The sequence below is a fragment of the Calonectris borealis genome, chromosome 5, assembly GCF_964195595.1.
Source record: "Calonectris borealis chromosome 5, bCalBor7.hap1.2, whole genome shotgun sequence".
Taxonomy (NCBI): Eukaryota; Metazoa; Chordata; class Aves; order Procellariiformes; family Procellariidae; genus Calonectris; species Calonectris borealis.
Genome location: NC_134316.1, coordinates 47,228,377 through 47,246,223, shown reverse-complemented (window position 1 = coordinate 47,246,223; position 17,847 = coordinate 47,228,377). Strand labels below are relative to the sequence as shown.

The 17,847-nt window shown below is 47.0% G+C and overlaps 1 protein-coding gene across 1 annotated transcript in view; it reads left to right on the top strand.

The window, feature by feature from the left end:
• CD82 (CD82 molecule) overlaps positions 1-17,847 on the top strand; it is a 43,111-nt gene that overhangs the window by 21,820 nt on the left and 3,444 nt on the right. The window contains exons 3-6 of the mRNA XM_075152351.1: positions 4,344-4,416; positions 7,808-7,932; positions 9,143-9,217; positions 15,720-15,827. Coding sequence (XP_075008452.1) covers positions 4,344-4,416; positions 7,808-7,932; positions 9,143-9,217; positions 15,720-15,827 — 381 coding nt within the window. The remainder of the gene's footprint in view (positions 1-4,343; positions 4,417-7,807; positions 7,933-9,142; positions 9,218-15,719; positions 15,828-17,847) is intronic.

Below are 17,847 nucleotides of genomic sequence, written 5' to 3'. Positions count from 1 at the left end.
AGTCCAGGCGTGTCCTCCTAGTGCAGGACTCCTCCGAAGACACATTAGCATCCAGGCTATCTCCTTTCCTGAAGAGGTGGTACTTTTTAAGCAGCATATAATTCAACCAGTCTACCCTGGGAAGCAGAACTGCATTTGTTAAGGCAGTGTTTGAGTCTTGCTGAAGTCCAGTACCTGGCCCTGTCTAGTCTTCCTTTATCCCTGAGCCTAGGCCCAAGTTCACTAGCTAACCTCTGTATAAAGAAAGTTTCCTTCAAGAAAGCCAGCTTAGCATGGGAGGAAAGGGGAAGGATGACAGCCTGAAATACTACGGTGCCTTACAACACTGTTGCTGTCTTTGCTGGATGCTGTCAATGGTCATTGTGGCATCTCTATTCCACATTGCCCTCCTCTCCCCTCTGCGGAGCCAGGCATGGTTGCGGGCAGCCTGCGGGGATAGCTGCGGTGTCAGGAGACAGAGTTGAACTGCTTCGTCGGGCTGACCCACGTCTGTGCTGAAAAGCATTTTCCTGTATTTTGCAAGACTGGGAGGATGGCAAGCGCTGAATCCCTCTGTGGGTCTCGGGGAGGCTTGAGCGCTCCTGCCTGGGTCGCGCGTGACGGGAAGCTGTTTTGTCCTGTGCACACCCGACTCCTCCGGTGTAGCAGCCAGCCCCTCTCCCTCGTGGGGAAAGCTGCTCCGATGCACTGAGCTGGAGAGTAGCAGTTTTAGGGTGGGATGTGAGGAGGTCTGTGCTGACCGAAGCGAGAAGCTGCTTTAATAAGCTCTTTGCTAAGCCTGCCATGCAGCATGGGCACTGCTCAGGCTGCTTTGTGCAAGTGAGGTCTCTGAAGCCACTGTGTTTTGGTGGGGAGCTTGATACTTGTCTAGAGTGAAGGTTTTGAGCGTGCTTCTGTCTTGACTGATGGCGGGCTTTTTGCGTGTGCCAGATGTTGAGGAAGGTGGTATCCATTACTCTCTCGCTGTCATAGGAAGTAGTTGACATGAGAAGCTTTTTCCGTTATGGTTGTTCAAGGTCTGAATGGGGGGTGGATTCTTGAGTTTATACAATGTCGATAAATATTAATCTAGCAGAGAAATTGCTTGTGTTGAATTGCTGTGAGCTCCCAGCACGGACAGGTTTTGAATACCTCATGCTAGTTTCCCAGAGCTGCTGAGTTTTGTTGAGGAGACTGCTTGCACAAACGTGATGCTGGTGATGGAGCTTTGTGTCTGCTCTGGACCTTGAGCTGAGTCTCTGTCATGGCACCCTGTGTAGGCCAGCCCTTGCTATTGAGGTGTGTTCTCCAGCCTTGCTTGGAGCTGATGAATTAAGCCTTTAGAGACATGCTAGTGCCTCTTTTGGAAGTTAGTCAGTCATTGAAATAGCACTTCTCTACAGCTTGAGGTCTATGAGAAGGTCACTTGCTATAGCTGAAGTAGTTCAGGGACTTGGTGGTATTTTGCAGTCTTGGAGCCTTACTTCAGGGAAGGGTTTGACCTGCTTTGATTAAAGGGAAGAAGGTTATTTGGACTGCTTGCCTACTTGCTACAAAAGATACCAAAAACATAAGCTTGGAGTATAAGCTTAGTTTCTCTAATCAAAACTTAACACATCTCTACCTTCTTGGGTAGCAGACATGGGCCACAGCAGATGCTTATCCTTAAAGGGAAAACAGTTCTGTAAGACAAGTTCAACAGTCTCTGGAAACTGTTTGTTTAGAATATATAACTGTCTGTCCTACTTCTAACCCTTCTGTAAATGGAGCAGAAGGCTACTCTCTAAAGCAAAGCCTGGAGTTTAAGAGCCTTTCTGTTGGCCCCTGTGCCAGCTCAACGTTACCTCGCGCAATCTGAGTGTGGAGGAAGGCGGTGCTGGGGCAGGACAGCCGGGGACCCCCAGCTGCTCTTTCCAGAAAGGTGGAAAAGCTCCATCACAGCTGAGTTCTTCCACGCCCCTCTTCACTGGGCTCTGCTGAGGGAAACTGCTGGTCCTGCCTTGAGGGAGCTGCATCCTTCTGGCTTGGGTGTGGAAGGGGGTCTTGCTGAAATCAGGGGTGAAATCTCTACCCCCAGGATGGATGGGAGACGCCTGTCCCCCACTTCAGGAGTTTAAACCAGTGGAGCTGGAAGGCAGATGTGATTTCTTCTATGGAGGGTCTGAAGCCAAGCCGGTGGCAGAAGCAGCCTGACTATGCTATGCAAACTCCTGAAGATGCTGAGCAGAGATACTATCCTGCTAGGAGGTAAATACACTGTTGTTAATAGGACAGTGTTTTCTCCCTGTGGTTTATTTTCTCCCTGCCTTCCCCTTTTAGTGTTTTCCACAGCAGCTCCTGGCAAACGCACGAGTTGTGGACTAGAGCAAAGATCAGACTGAAAACAGGCCTTGGATAGTCTGAGCACCTCATAACAAATAACTTCCAAGGAGCTCGGCTCAGCAGCTGTTCTGTGTTTTGTCAGTAACAGCAAAACTTAGGTGACATTTCAGGGTCAGCAAGCCAAGAGAGTTGTCACATACAGCCTGGTTTGCATCTTTGTTAAGACAAATATTTTATTAAGACTATAGTTTAAATGCGAGACTGCCTCAAACTGTAAATTCAGCAGTTCTTGGCAATACCAAGTTTGAGAGGAATTTTTTAGGCGCCGCAGCTGTTGCATGTTCAAGGGGCCTTTCTGGTTTGATCAGCAGATTGAATGCTGTGGTGCAGCATGTTGGGACATAAGGCAAGGGGGAATTCTTGTTACTGCCATCTTGTCTTTTTATCTTTTTTTCTGGGATACAACAGCTGTTTGCTTTCTGCAGCTGAGTCAGTCTTCTTCATCCATCTTCATAGATGGGAACTTGCTTGGTGACTTTCTAATCCTATCCCCAGAGCTAACTACATGTTGTGCCCCCTGCCAAGCTAGGAAAGCTTCCAAGCAGCTTATTTCAGACTGTTGCTTTATCTTTGCTCAGAAAAGCTTCTTTGTATGAGGAGCTGAAGCATAGTGTAAACTTTCAAAATGTGGAGCCAATGCCTGTCCATACAACCCTTTCTGCCAGCTTGCTTCAGGTGGTGGTTTGGCATTTCCCTTGTCTCCCAAATATCAGAACATTCTCTAATGAAGCACAGAATTGCAATCTCTCTTCAGCCCTGTTGGTTTATTTAGTATTTCTCTTTATCCTATCTTGAAATCCTGCTGGTGTGAGAACTGCTACTTGCAGTTCATGTCCTCTGGAGGCATCTCACTTTTACTACTCGTCCTTCCCTTGTTTCTTCAAAGTCTGTTTTAGATCTTTGCACAACAAGTGGTTTCCAGCCTTTGCCACTTCTAGTTGGCTGAACAAGTTTCAGCTTCTTATCAAACCTGCAGACTTACAGGCTTCTCAGCATAATTACTTTATTATGGGTATAATGGTGCTCTCGTCCCCAGAATCATCTGCATGCAAACACGTCGCAGTGTAGTATAAAACATGGTGATACCTGGAAGCTGAAACAGAGCATGCTTTTTTTCCTCTTCCCCTTCCCTTTCAAAATGAGATGGGAAAAACTGTGTGTCTCTTGCCTTCTCAATTCAATGTCTGGATTCAGCTGAGTCCTCACAGGAACGTATTGCTCTACCAATCCTTGCCCTAGACAAGACTGTGTGGTGAGTGAGGCAGAGACCGTGGCTGATGTTTCATAACGCTTGACTCTCTGTTGATGGTAAGATGTGTTGGCTTGAGGGACTGGGGTATTCTGGCATAAAGCAGTGGCCAAGCCAAAATGCCTAAGCTTGGCTTTGGAAGGGGCAAAGCACTTCACTCAAGGGAACCTGCATGCAAAGTGAATGCTGCTGGTTTTTTTGCATTTGTGGGTTGAAGCCATACTATTATAACAGCCTGACAAGCCAAAGATTTCCTTTCTGGGAAGGTTCCAGCTGCCAGATATCTCATCCTTTGGCAGTTGGCTCCCAGCCTGGTCCCATAGGGTCAGGGATTTCTCTATTAAAAAATCTTCAAAATCATATGCTAGATGTGTTTGTCCTTCCTCTGTTCTTCACAGAAGCAGTGCACTTACCTTTTGCTTCTGACAACAAGGTTCTAGCAGCAGGACGTCTCTTCCTCAGACTGTTTTGTCCTATACAACATCATGTACTACTAAAATACCGTGTGAAGGACTGCCAGGCAGAACCCGGGGCTCCTGTGCAGTTGGCTGAGGCGCTTTTCCTGGAGTCACGCTAATCCTGTTTACTCTGGGAGGAGTACTGTGGGGGAGGCGGGTGGGAACAGCAAAAGAATGGTTGTTTTTACTCTGGAAGTATGGAGAATGGTGACTGCTGCTTCTTATTTGTCTAAACTACTAAGCCAGCTATATGTGTTTTGTTCTTACTCTTTCAGATTCTGGGTGCTGTGATCCTGGGTTTTGGAATATGGATTCTGGCTGACAAAACCAGTTTCATTGCAGTTCTGCGTAAGACCATGTTTCTTCATCTTCTTTCTCCTGAATTGATTCAAGTCCGGGGCTGTGCTTGACCACGATGTAGTGCATACTTTTACGCACAGTCTGTGACATGGTGTGTAGCAAGATGGGACTCTATCGGGGACAGGGTGAAAGGGAGCAACCCTGGAGACACAGCATTCCTCCTGGTCTTGTGGATTGCAACACCAGGGTCAGACTGAGTGAGACCGTTGCCTCTTCACCCAACAATCCAACTATTTAATCTTAAACATAGGGACTAGTATTTCATCCTATTTTCACTGCATGCTCTGTGTTTCCACAACAGCTTCCTTACTACCACTGTGTCCAAAGGCCCCCAATGCCTTCATGTAGTTTGGTGTGTGAGTCTCCTATGCTCCCGCTGCTTTCTGTAATGATCTATTTCAATTTGACTGTTTTAAATGCCAAAGAAAGAAAGCACCTGGTTTTATTGATGCTTCATGTACATTGAAAGTAGCCAGTATGTTCGTTCCTAAGCAGTAGAAGATGTAGATCTGAGGGGGGATGGAAGGTGTGGGTCTGTGAAATCTTTAGTGCTCTGACTTCTAAAACATGCTCAGTTATACACACTTCATGAGACTTAGCCTGGCCATCAGAGGTGTTCTGTGTTGCTGCATGTGCAAGGGGCTAACTTCCTCCCCTTTAAGTCAGCCAAGAGCATCGACTTGAGTCTTGACAGAGGGTCTGCTTTCTGCAGAAACCAAAAAACTGAGCTGGCTTAGCAGAGCCTGGGCTTCTCAGGGCTGTAAGTGACTCTCACCAAATGAGTAGCTCAGCTGCATCTTTCACAAGCTCTGCTTCCTTTCTGCTTTTTCCTAGAGGGGGCTTGAAACAACTTTTCTGCTTGGCAGGTCTGGCTACCCATTGCCACTACCTCCAGAATTGCTGACTCTGGCACCAGTGTCAGATGCTGCAGGAGGGCTGCCTGCACACTGCTTGCCGCCCCAGGGAATGAACAGCACTGGCATTCATAGCCCTGTTCCCAGCTACGCTGATCTTGCAAAGGGCTCTATCACCCCAGTCGTGCTGAACACTCTGGCCTGGCTTTGGAAGGTGCTGGGTGGAGACAACACCCCCACTAACGCCATACACACAAATACTGCTGCTTGCTCTGTTTGTGTGCTGTGGCATCTGGCTTGCTACCGCAGTACTAAAGCGCAAAAAGCACAAGGGGTGTTGGTTAATAAAGTGGGGGCATGAGCAGAAACGCACTTTTAATACAGGCAGATGGAAAGGAGCTTATCAGGGCCTGGCTATTTGCAGCACCCCTCGTGGTCTGAGGTGTGTTTGGTACCGGTGGGCCAGCAGCTGTTCCCCCAGGCTGATGGTGTTACTGCCATTTGTGGAGGTACGAAGTCCCTGAGCTTGGCTCTGCTTCTTCCCATTTTACCCAGAATCTCTGCTAACAGAGCATTTAAGGATTTAGCTTCCTTCCTGGAGATTTCCAGCATCAGCTCTTTCTCCCTGCCCCCTTGCTTCCTTTCCCATGCCCTGCTTTAGTAACCCAGGCATCAGGGAGGGAGCCGGGCACGGCAGGGCACTCCAGCCGCTGCCAGAGGAGCCTGTTGTACTTGCTTGGCCGCCTGCCCAGCGCAGGGGAAAACGCGGAGTGACAGCAAACAGAGCAGGAATCGTCTTGCCAGCAGAGCCTTCTCGCAAGGCAAGACGTATTGCAGATGAGGAATGCAAGCATGGCTCCTGTCCCCCTGCCACTGTCACTTCTCCAAAGGGCTTTTGAGCTGGAAATACCTTTTTCTGTCTTTTAGTGAGAAGTTGACTAAGCAACTGCTTTCTAGCACTGTAGAGGTGCTGCAGCCTGGGTACTTGAACACTTGTATGATGGCTGAGCAGATTTTGGGGGCGGGAATAATGTAGTCTTCTGAAGACCAATTTTCTAAGAGTGCTACTTCAGTAAATGCTTTGCAGTATCGGCACCTAACCGGCACAGCAAGGGTCCCAGGACTGGTGAGGAAGGAGGAGCAGGATCCTGGTTTCTGTGGCATATGTCCAGCCAGGGAGAGTCTGGCCTGGAAATGAATCGGGGCTGGAGAGTCTGAAGTGACCTGTGTGGCAAACAGCTCCGGTTCATTTTTTGATAACTGATCTTTTCCCTCTGTTTGGCATGTTCTAGGGAAAAAGCTTGGAAGCTAGTGACTTGCACCAGGTATCAGAAGTGGGGGGAGGTATGTGTTGGGGGGAGAGTATTAGTCTGGATTCGGTTACTCTCTCTTAACCTATTTCAGGAGGAGCTCAGAGGAAGTTTACCTCCTGGGACTTCTGTCCAGGAAACTAAATGCTGAGCTCTAGGAAGATTATTTTCATTAATCACTGGACATCCAGAATTCCCCTACACTGTGCAGGTTTAAGAATGTCTCTTAATGATAAAGGAGGTTTCTGGTTACTATTTCTAGACAGAGTATCTCTTCAACTTTTATGCCATAATGCTTGCTTCCTCCAATCCTATTCTGCAAGAAATAATCCTGTGACCAACCCAAATGTAAGAGTTTGTTTCTTCTGTTGCTCGCCGTACTAAATGTTGAGGGGAGAGGACTGACAGCACCAGCATGTCTGAAATAATATTACCTAAACTTGGTTGAAAAACTGTTGAGCTTTCAAGAGCGCAGTCATTTCAGACACAATAGGAGGGGATAGATAGGAGGATAAGTAGCTAATTTGGGCATGATACCTGTTCTGATCCTGGAATAGCATCCATTTGCAGGGGATCATACACAGGTGCTGCAACAGCCCGCAGTGAGTGCCTGGCCATTCGACACTGACTTGTCAAGTCACCTGTTACATCATCTGTGCTCAAAACGAGCTGTAGCTCTTGCATCATGTTTCCCTCCATGGAATTTGTGTGTCCCACTGTTGACTGCAAGCGGATAAGTAAAAACAGAATGGCTGGAACAAGGAATATGCATTAAAGTGAAAAGCCAAACCAAAAAGGGTTTTTAGGACTTGGAAAAAAGCTTCCCTGAAGATAGCAAAGGGAATTGAAGCAAATAGGCAGTAGCTGTGGAGTAGAATATACTTTATCTTACACTTGCTCAGAGTGCATTCATGAGGGAGTTAAAAATCCAGTAAGCAGCTAACTTTTTCCAAATAAGGTTCATTTGTTTGGAGTGACTTTGAGTCTTCCAGGCTCTGAGATAATGGAGACCTGCAGGTTGGCTTTGAAAGTCTTCCTTCATCAGAAGACACCCAGAAGCAGCCTTCTGTCCCCATGTTCAACACACCTCTGTGCAGTCCCTTTGTAGAAGACAACAGACTAATATAAGTAGATATGGAGGCAGTTCTCTAAAAGGTGATGGCAGATGTAGTTTTTGTCAGTAGCTAATTTTGTTCCCTCTCCTGGCCCCTGCAGAGATGTCTTCTCCCTCCCTGAAGACTGGCGCATACATCCTCATCGGTGTTGGGGCTCTCACCATGCTGATGGGGTTCCTGGGCTGTCTTGGAGCAGTTAATGAAATCCGATGTCTCTTGGGTCTGGTGAGAGAATTCATGCTATGTTTTAGATTCATGCTTTAATACGTCTCCTGCAAAATATCTGTGGATTGTAGCTGGGGCTCAGGTCTCTGCTAGGTACTTAGATCCAATTCTTCTGCTAAGTCAACTTAGATCCAATTCTTAATTTGCACACATTAAATTCTCCAGCAGTCAACAGGCTGCAGCAGCGGTTCCTCAGACATTACTGATGATGAGCTAATAACTCTGCGAAATGAGGGAGGACATCACTGACACTTTCTGCAAACAGTGTGTTGAGGACTGCCAGCTGAGGAGAGATGTCCCAGGTGACCTGGTACCTCATCCCCCCACCCCGATTTCCCCTTGGCATTGTGCTCTCAGTGGTGCAAGGACAAGTATCAAGGGCAGTGAGAGAGAAGAGGAGGAGTGACAGTGTCCTGCTGTGCTGCAAAGTTCAGCTTCTGTGCAAGAGTCGAGACAGACTTGACTAGGAATGTCCTGTATGTCAGAACTTCTCTTCAAACAGTTCATCTATAGGAAATTTTCTGGCTGTGGTGGATGAGCTGACACTAGCTTCGTACACCTCAGCCTGCTACTTGACTCCTGCTTATTCAGAGCACATATGTATAGGAAACTAAGTATGGCCACACTGTGTGTCCTGGCATTAGGAACGTCTCCTAATGTAATGGTAGTAGCTGCCACCATTTAAAAGTAACCGCAGATGTCAAACTTTCCTTAAAAGCAGTTTGCTGGTGAATCTTAAATTTAGATCCTCAAACAAATTAAATAGCATTTTTTAAAAAGGTAATTGACTTTAAAAATAATGTAGAAAAAAAAGTAGGTTTGTAAAATTGACTTTTCTTGCCGTGGAGGCTTGGGGTAGGCAGAGTCCAACTGATGGAGGTCAGAGTGGACTGGGAATGGAGCTGAGGGTGGGAGAGGGAGTCCCTGCTGGAATGACACGTGCAGAGAAGGTGCTTGTAAACCCTCTCCTTCCTGAAGTCTTCCTGTTGGCCTGATGGGAGAAGTGCTGACGTGCACTGGTCTGATGTAGATGCTTGTACTTAAGTCTTTTACTGGGGAGAGCATTGTTGATAGCAAGCTTGTCCGCAGGCAAAGGTGTTGGCTCAATGTTGTGACTTCTCCTGTATATTAAAACTTACCAAAACTTGTGCTGTTATGTACAGACCTTTCTAAAGGCTGTTAGTAGTCATATATTCTCTTTTGTTTCCAGTACTTCACCTGCCTGATGATAATCCTCATAACTCAGGTTGCTGCTGGACTGGTCATCTACTTCCAGAAAGAAACGGTAAGTGTTTCTTACTGTGCATGTTTTCCTTGGTCTTGATTTGGGGGAACAGGAGACACCTGGAAATTGTTTCTTCCAAACTGGGCTATACTGTTAGCAGGCATAACGGGATTCTCCTTTCCTCTACCCCAGCTCAGCAGCTTTGCTGTACAGTTTGGTTCTTCAGTATCTGCCAGCCGCAGTAGTGCTACTTTCTCAAGGATTATGAAGCTCTGTTTGGTATGCAGGCTTTATTTTTGGGTAGTGGGAACAGTAAAAAGAAATTCCTGAAAGGCTTTTGACCCTGCCTCCTCTTGATCCTGCTGCAGACTACTATTTGGGCATGTAGTAGCAGTGATTTCTACCATGTTGCCATCACTGGTGCCTTGAGGGGTTACCACCCTGAGTGATTGCTTTTCTGACTGGCCTCCCTCATGTCATCTTGGTCCACCCTTTCAGCCCTTCTGCATCTGTATCTAAAACTCTCCTTGGAAGAGCGGTCCTCTTTCCCCAAGAGCAAACCCAGGTATCTGACAGTTGCTGTACTACAGCTTGAGCTTAAAGCCAAGTGGTTTAACCTTCTGAAGTGGATCTCTTTGTCAGGGATGCAGTTGCACAGTGTATGCTTCTAGAGCTCCAATAGGCTTGGTAGTGTAAAGGGAATGACTTTTGAGCTACTTAAGTGCATCGCAACAGCCTGTCCTGGCTATAGGTTCCCTGGCCAGGGCAGTGCCCGGTCAGGCCTCCAGCTGTTTGACAGCTAAACTGGGAGCCACATTAGAATCATAGAATCATTAAGGTTGGAAAAGACCTCTAAGATCATCAAGTCCAACCGTCAACCCAACACCACCATGCCCACTACACCATGTCCCTAAGCACCTCGTCCACATGTCTTTTAAATACCTCCAGGGGTGGTGACTCAACCACTTCCCTGTTCCAAGGCCTGACCACTCTTTCAGTAAAGAAATTTCTCCTAATGTCCAGATTATTTCTGGACAGAAATAATCCTGGACATCTCCTAACGTCCAGATTATTTCACACAGTGGGAGCAAGTTATAACTGCGGGGTCCCTGCTGGCTTCTGTCCTGGTTTGCAGGTTTCTGGTACCAGTTGTGGGTAACCCTGTCCTTTGCCACATAACTGTATATCTATACCACTGCACGGCTGTGCTTGCTTCTCCTAAGGCAAACCTCCTGCTAGGTGGTTACAGAAAGCAGGTGGTTGAGGAAGTTATGGATGGGGCCTGGTGGTGAAGTTTGGGGGCAGGGGGAAGGTGCCTGCCCCTGGCGTAGCTGATAGGAGCGTTGTACAAGTGGCTGTGGTGACTGTGAGCAGCTGTTGGCTGGGTTCCTTGCCAAATGTGGTGTGAATGTAGCTTGCTTTCTGGGCTGGCTGGAGCTGAAGGAGAAACTGAAACCTTGGGTAGCTGGTGTGTAAAGTTACAGCTTTAAACAAGCTGCTGATTCTCAACAAACGGCTCTGACTAATGCAGAGGAGGAGGTGTGGGGATGGGCATTCCCCTGTCATGGGGAAATGTGACTTCTTGGACCATGAAATTCCACGCCTCTGTGGGTATTTCTCCTCCAGCTGTCACTCTTCTCTAGAAAATTACGGCTTTTGAGCTGTAGCTCCTCATTTGAACCTCAGTCAGACCAAGGAGAGAATAGAAGTGCTGGCGGTTATTCTGTACAGCCCTTGGAGCTGATGTGGCCGAGATCATCACTTGTATGGATCTAGCAGAATGGTAGGGGAAGCTGGGCTTTGAACAGATGCTCCTGTTCAGTCCTCAGTGACCAAAACTTATGGAAAAGTTTTGGGCTGCTGCTTTGCCTCCCCCCATGGGCATTGCTAGAGGAATGCCCCTTCAGACTGGAATTGCCCAGTACTACTGGGAGGATGTTGATGCAACATCCATTTCCCTACATCTGTTGGTGACTTGAAACTGTGGTGGGGTGGGTTTTTTGGGGGACAACAAAAGGGCTCTCCTAGAGCCCTTCTATTTCAGGGATCCTCTGAAGTACCTGCCTAGAGCACTAAGAAAAACTGTTTCAGGAAGGTCTTGGCTGAAACCTCCCACACGCTGGTTTGTGGCTGCGCTTCAGTGATGCTACGCATGTTGCTCCGCTTCACTTGATGTATGTCATCCCAGAGCAGCTCGGAGCACAGTGAAGCAAACTGAAAACTGCTCAAGATCCAGTCCCTAGATGTCTATTGTGTTCTTCGTGTTTATTTCTTTCTGACTTCAGGAACTTGGTTAGATATAAAACAAGGAATAACAAGGAAGAGTGGAGGAAAGGATCTTGGATCCAGAATGTAGCAAGACAGTACTTGCTCCTTGACTTCTTGTGACTGAAGTATTTATTTCTGCACTGCAGGAGAGTAGACAGGATTATTGTTGTATTCCTCTCTACCTGCCCTTTTCTTGATTAGTAGCTACTGAACAGATTCACTTGATTTTTTTTTTTGTTGGAATATCTGTTCCTTTTCAGTGTCAAAATCCTTCCCCACCTCTGACATATGAGTATGCTGAAATAGAGTTAGCGTAACTGTAAAGGGCTGAATCTCTTGAGAGGAAGGCTGCTGCTTTGCCTTCCCCATGGGCATTGCTAGAGGAATGCCCCTTCAGACTGGAATTGCCCAGTACTACTGGGAGGATGTTGATGCAACATCCATTTCTCTACATCTGTTGGTGACTGAAACTGTGGTGGGGTGGGTTTTTTTGGGGACAATAAAATAGTAATGTCACAAATGTTGCAAATGGCATTCTGCTTTGTGAGCTGGATGTTGCTACCCACCCACATCTAGTGGATCACAAGCCCCTAAACATGTGAGAGCCTGGGGGAGGTCTCCCCTGGCCTAGTTCACACAGTTCTCTCCAGCTTGGCTCTAAACGCCTTGAGCGAAGGAGAGCACTGGTCTTTTGGGAATTGCCCTACTTGCTCGCTATTGTTTGCAGCAAACGGGCCTGTGTGACTGCGTGCAGTGACTTGCCTGGGGCTATGGACTATGCATTAGTTTCAGAATCTGAAGTGACTTGGGGGGGAGGGGGGGTGTGAGAACCCCCCTCCTGATGTTTTGAGCCTATTTTCGTGTGCAGGCTAGATGCTAATAAATGCTGGGGGAAGGATCTAGCTTGAGTCTTGGGCAGAGGGACAGGATAGATGACTGATGGTGTCTGACAGTGGAAGAAGCCTGCATGCTTCATTCTGCGGCTGGAATCAAAGACCTATGTTCTTGCCTCTGGTGTTCAGCTTTCCCTAGCTCCCTCGGCAGTGAGCCTGTGTGAAGGGGAGACTGAGAGCCCTGCTGCTTTCTGGCAGCGGCCAGTGGCTTTGGTGCCTAGGCTTTGAATGCCCCCGCTGTGGGGCGGCGAGGTTGTGCCTTCTGACTCCAGGCTAGCTAGAGCTGGGAAGCAGCAGGAGCCCAGAAAGCAAGGGTAGCGATTTCTTGGAGTCCTGACAGGCATTAAATGGGTGAAGATGGTGAGGATGTTGAAAGCCTGCCGAAGTGTTCAATATGCCTTTCTAGCTGGTTGCTCTTTCAGTTTTCCTCTGCCAAGTGCGGAAGGGCGATCAGCTGCAGGTGCCTGTGTTTCCCCTTTGGGCTGCTCTGCTGGTTGAACCCACGAACAAGCTGCCCCTGTGAGTGTGCTCTCCGGAGCTGTGCCGTTGTTTGCGTAATATTCCCCCTTTCTCCAATTACTTTCCGAAACACCTAAGAATGCCTGAGTATTTCTTTAACTGAAATGCCTCGCTTCTTGAAACCAGAGCTGTTCGTAAGACATCTTGCCTGTTCTTGTGCAAGAGTAGAGGAAGAGCAGAGATACAGCTTCCCTGTGCAACTGTGGCTGGGGACATCTAGTTCAGGGCCTGTCTCTGCTGTGGTGGGGTCCTGGGATGGAGAGGAGAGGCACTGCCTAGGATTCTTGCAGAGTGGCCCTAGGCTCCATTTGGCCTAATAGCTAAGGGGCCAGATGAGCCCAGGGTAGGACAACAAACCCAGCTCTCCTTGCCTCCCTCTGTGTGTGTGGTTCTGCAGTGTGCAGGAGCGGTGAGGGTGGGAACTCAGAGGTTCAGTAACTGATAAGGCTTATGGCAGCAGCCAAGGCCAATCTCATTAGTGAGAACCAGGTCAGGTTGCCTTGACTTGAAGGGAAAGAAAAGGGGAAGCAAAGTAATTAAAAGGGGAAGAGCTAGACATCATGAGAAGAAAGATCATGCAGCTCCCATCTGTCTGGCCTGACATAGCTGATCCCAGCGAGCCGAGCTGCAGTTTTCCTAGGAAGAAGAGTTGCTGATGTAGAGAAGCTTCTCTCTAGCAGTAGGCACTGCTTCCTCTTGCTAAGTGTCCCTGGGTCTGCCATGGTCATTTGCAATGCTTAACAGTAGAAGGAAAGGGAAAAACCGTTTCCATTGATCTGAAATATGCTGTAGCACCATAGACAAAAAGGTAATATATGGGATAGGAGCTTCCTAGTGCTCAAGCTGATGTAACTCTGTCCCATCCCTCAAGCAGTTTAATGACCCTTCTCTTTAACCTCTTGTGTTCTGGGTCTGTCCTTAGCCGTAAGAGCTGTCCTCATGTACAGGCTGGCTGAGAAGAGCTTCAGAAGGAGGTGGGAGGAAGAAGATGTAGGATTCTGCTGGGTAGTAGCTTGCAGTTCTCATCAAACTGAAAGGTGTTGTAAATATCTCTGGATAAGGAATGGGGGTGAAGGGATGATTTGATACACCTGAGCTTTCTGATAAGAGTGTTAATGAGTGGTTTAGATAGCTGTAGTACTTCCTGTCTTAGTATAGAAGCAGCAGTTGTAGGCATTTGGGGAGAGGTCGATCAATGCCTTGTGAAAAAGGGAAGTTTCCACCAGCTGTGTGTCAGAAAACCCAGCTGCATACAGGAGCAGAGTGACTCATGCCTTCCCTGAGCGGTGGAGATGAACTGCAGTGACTGAGATTCTGGACCAGAGTCTTGCTTGCACTGCAAGGTTAGAAATAATGTTACCTGTGAGTACTTAAGGCGGTGTTGGCCTTTGGCTTCCACTTATCTTTCACCTCTATCTGGTCTGGGGCAGGCAGCAGTTGTTCAGCCTGTGTCTCACAGGATAAGCATACCCAGTTCTGTTTCCTTATAGCTCATCAGGTTTGTAGCCCTTCTCTGTGCCTGGGCAAGGACTTGCTGGGAAGTACTGGTGCTTTGGCTGTTGCATTGCATAGCAAAGCTGCTGTCTTGCCTTCCCTTCAAGACTGAGGCTGTATATATTGCCTTATCTGTACTTGTTACTTTTTGCACTTAGCTTTTTTAAGTGACCGAAGCTGCATATAACACTTCTGAAGAGATATAGCTTGTGCTTTGTATAATTGTTTTACTACTTCCCTGTCTCTCCTGGAAGGATTTTCGTGATGCATACTAAGACAGTTTCTGTTCTCTGACTCTGGACCACTGGAGCCTATAGGGCTTTTTGTTTGTTTTGTGGCTGCCAAGCATCCCAAGTTTTTCTGTGGTAAATCTCTAGCTGTCCTCCACACATTATAACACTTATTTGCCCAGGACTCCACAACTTTGGTTCCTTGTGAGTTAAATTTCCCTTTCTATTCTGATCTTAAGTGGATGTGTGATTGCTCAGTCTGATGTATGAACTTCTCTGTGTATCAAACGTGCTTCCCATCAACACTGTAACAAGCATAGTGCTGTACTAAATAAGCAAAGGAATTTATTCCAAGCCTCACCTTCTGAGGAACCTGGGTAGCAGTCTCCCATCTGCTTAATAAGCTTGAGAAGAAACTGATTGGTGGAGGAAATGGGGATCTAGAATTAACTCATTTTCTGTAGAATAACTTACCTCTCACACAGCAGCAGGCCATGTAACATTGAAAGCTAGGGTGGATTTGTGTTTACTTCTGCCTGGAAAAAGACTTTCTTAGCAAGAAATGCCACCTGGTCATCATAGTGGGACTTTATCTTGGTAAAGCCATTCTGTTTTTCATCCTGTTGATCATATGTGTTGCCTTTTCTCAAAAGCATAGACAAGACTGCAGAGTAAGGTATTTGAAGGTCAGTCTGTGGGATTTGTCACTGCCTGGTTGCTTTTTTTCCTTTCAGCATTGCTTTGTGTGCCAATTAAATGCTCATTTTCCAATTATTTTAGTCACGGTTCTATCTGTCTTTTTGCTGTAACTTAAAAATAGCTGTATTGTGGGAGTGTGATAGCCTGAGCACCTACTACTGTTTCCTTTGGGGAAGGTCTAAGCAGAAGCTACTGCCCATTCCACTTTTCCTTTGCAGTGCTTGTAATCTCTATCTGCAGTTTGTCTCTGCTCTAGCCTCATTCACGGGAGCTAGAGCAAAGCAAAACGTTTTCATGCTCATGACAATGATAAGGCCCTGTTTTTCTCCACTGTGGGGAAGGTGGACCCACAGCAGGACTAACACAGGTGATAGGGAGGGGTGTTATGTACCCTAAGCCCCAAAGAAGAGGCTACAAAGGATTAACTAATCTAACTCTCCTGCCTTTTTTCCTTGCCAGCTGAAGGAAGAGTTGTCCCGCATAGTTGGAAGTTTGATTGAAAATTATGACCCTTTGAATGATGATGAGAGGAACTTACAAGATGCATGGGACTATGTGCAAACACAGGTGGGTCATGGGGGGCAGCAGAGGCAGATGATGCCATTCGTCAGTGCAGTAAATGGCCTTTAAAACTAGCTGAGGACAGGGAAACAGGTATTGCAAGAGGTAATACTGTAGCACATTGATCTGGCTGATCTATAAAGTTGCCTGTGAGGTTTGGTGCCTGCATACTAGAAAACTGTCTTGCTTGCTCTTCCTAGGTAAGACCCTGAACCATTCCTCTATGCTGGCTGTCAGGACTAGCTAGTATTGGCTGCACAGCCTAATGCATCTGGATATCAAATGGTTCCCCAACACTTCTGTCTGCAGGGCCTCCAGAATACTAGCATGTGTGAAAACCACAGTGCATGCTATTTTTGTAGCAAGTAAAGTCCCTAGCTTATTGCCACACAAGTCAGCAGCAGTGCCTGCCTTACTGCTTGGTACATGTTGCTTGCTTATTGTGATGGCTCTTCTGCAAGTGTCGGCATTCTTGGGAGCCATCCAACCACCCATGGTTTCTGTTTTAGCATCAGGGTCAGCGCTTGAGCAACTAGGTCAATGTTCAGGCACACTGGAGTCATGATAGCTGTTTACTGCCAAACCACAAGCTTGAGAGCTGGCTGGCTGTTGTGGTTAAATACGTGCCCAGCATGGGACTGGTGTGTAGTAAGTACAAGTAATAACATTTTTCTTTTGTGTGTTCTTTGGTCTGCAAAACACTGACCTGCAGTATTTCTCCTCCTTGGAGGGAGAATGGTTTATTTACGTTTTATCACTGTAGTTGCACCTCCTTGCTAGTGGACTCAAGGGAAGGCTGAGTGTACTGTGGAGAGAGGATCCTGCTTGAGCCCTTCTTTTATGTAGGAACAGAAGAACAAGGCTTTGTAGAGGTGGAAAAGTCAAGTGTTAGTGTATGAGAGGAATTAGACACCTAGAGTTAGCATTTGAAAGGGGGTGGGTGTTCTGTAGACCAGTTTTGGAGTTAAAGTCCAAACTTCTGAGGCAGATGTAGTTGCTTCTGGAGGCTGGATCTTCAACACTTGTTCGGAAACCAAATGCTTGTCCTGGTGTGGGTGTTCAGCTGTTTGTACCTCTGCTCTCATGTCTGTTATGTCAGACTGAAACATTACATTTCCTTTCTGAGCAGAAGGCGATTTTCCCTAAATGTCTACCTCAAGTTTGATAGCCTTTCTGCTCTGTACAACCGTGCAGAGAGGTACCACTGGGATCCGTGCTTAAGATAAGATCTTAGTCTTTGGACTTCCCGATGTGCTTTGCCTTCCAGCAACTGCAGTTTTATCATGTGGTTGTATAGGAACGTAAATGTTTCTTCGGATGGAAAACTTTCCTCATCCCATCTTCCAGCCAGTCCCAACTGCAGCCAGGCGGGTGCAAACTCGTCGTGACTCGCTGGGGCTCAGCAGCATGTCGACGCCATCGTGCGGTGGCTGCTGGTGTCCCCCGGGGGCCACAGCTAAGATCAGTGGTACCTTGCAATTGGGAACCAGAAAATTAAAAGTTCCTGCTTCATGTCCGCTCAAAAAATGCGTGTTACTCAAAGAAAAATAAAGTCTTAGCATTTAAACCTATGGAAATGGCATCGCTAGTGGAAGACTAGGTAGTAATCCTTTTGAGATGCCTTTCAATACACAGGATGTCTTGTCAACACATTAATCTCTTGCCTGCCTTGCTTCTCCCTCACCAAATCAATCTGCTGATGATGAACTGGAGGGACTGAAAAAAAACCTCTCAAACGTGTCACACAGGACAACTGCCCTCCTCCAGCTGACCCACCAGCCACATCTGTTTTGGACTTTTACTTCTGTTTAGCATTGTCACCTGGAGATAAGATGAGGTTTGCTAGTATTTAGTTTGCAAAAACTAATCAAAGTTACTCTGTAGAATTGATGTCAAGTTGCATGGCCTGCTGAAATCTGGGTACCTAGGACTCATGCAGTAAGGCTTGTGAAGGATTCATATTCTAGCATGACTGGTGTGCTGAACTTTATGGATGGGCTGTGCATATCATAGTCTACTATGCTCG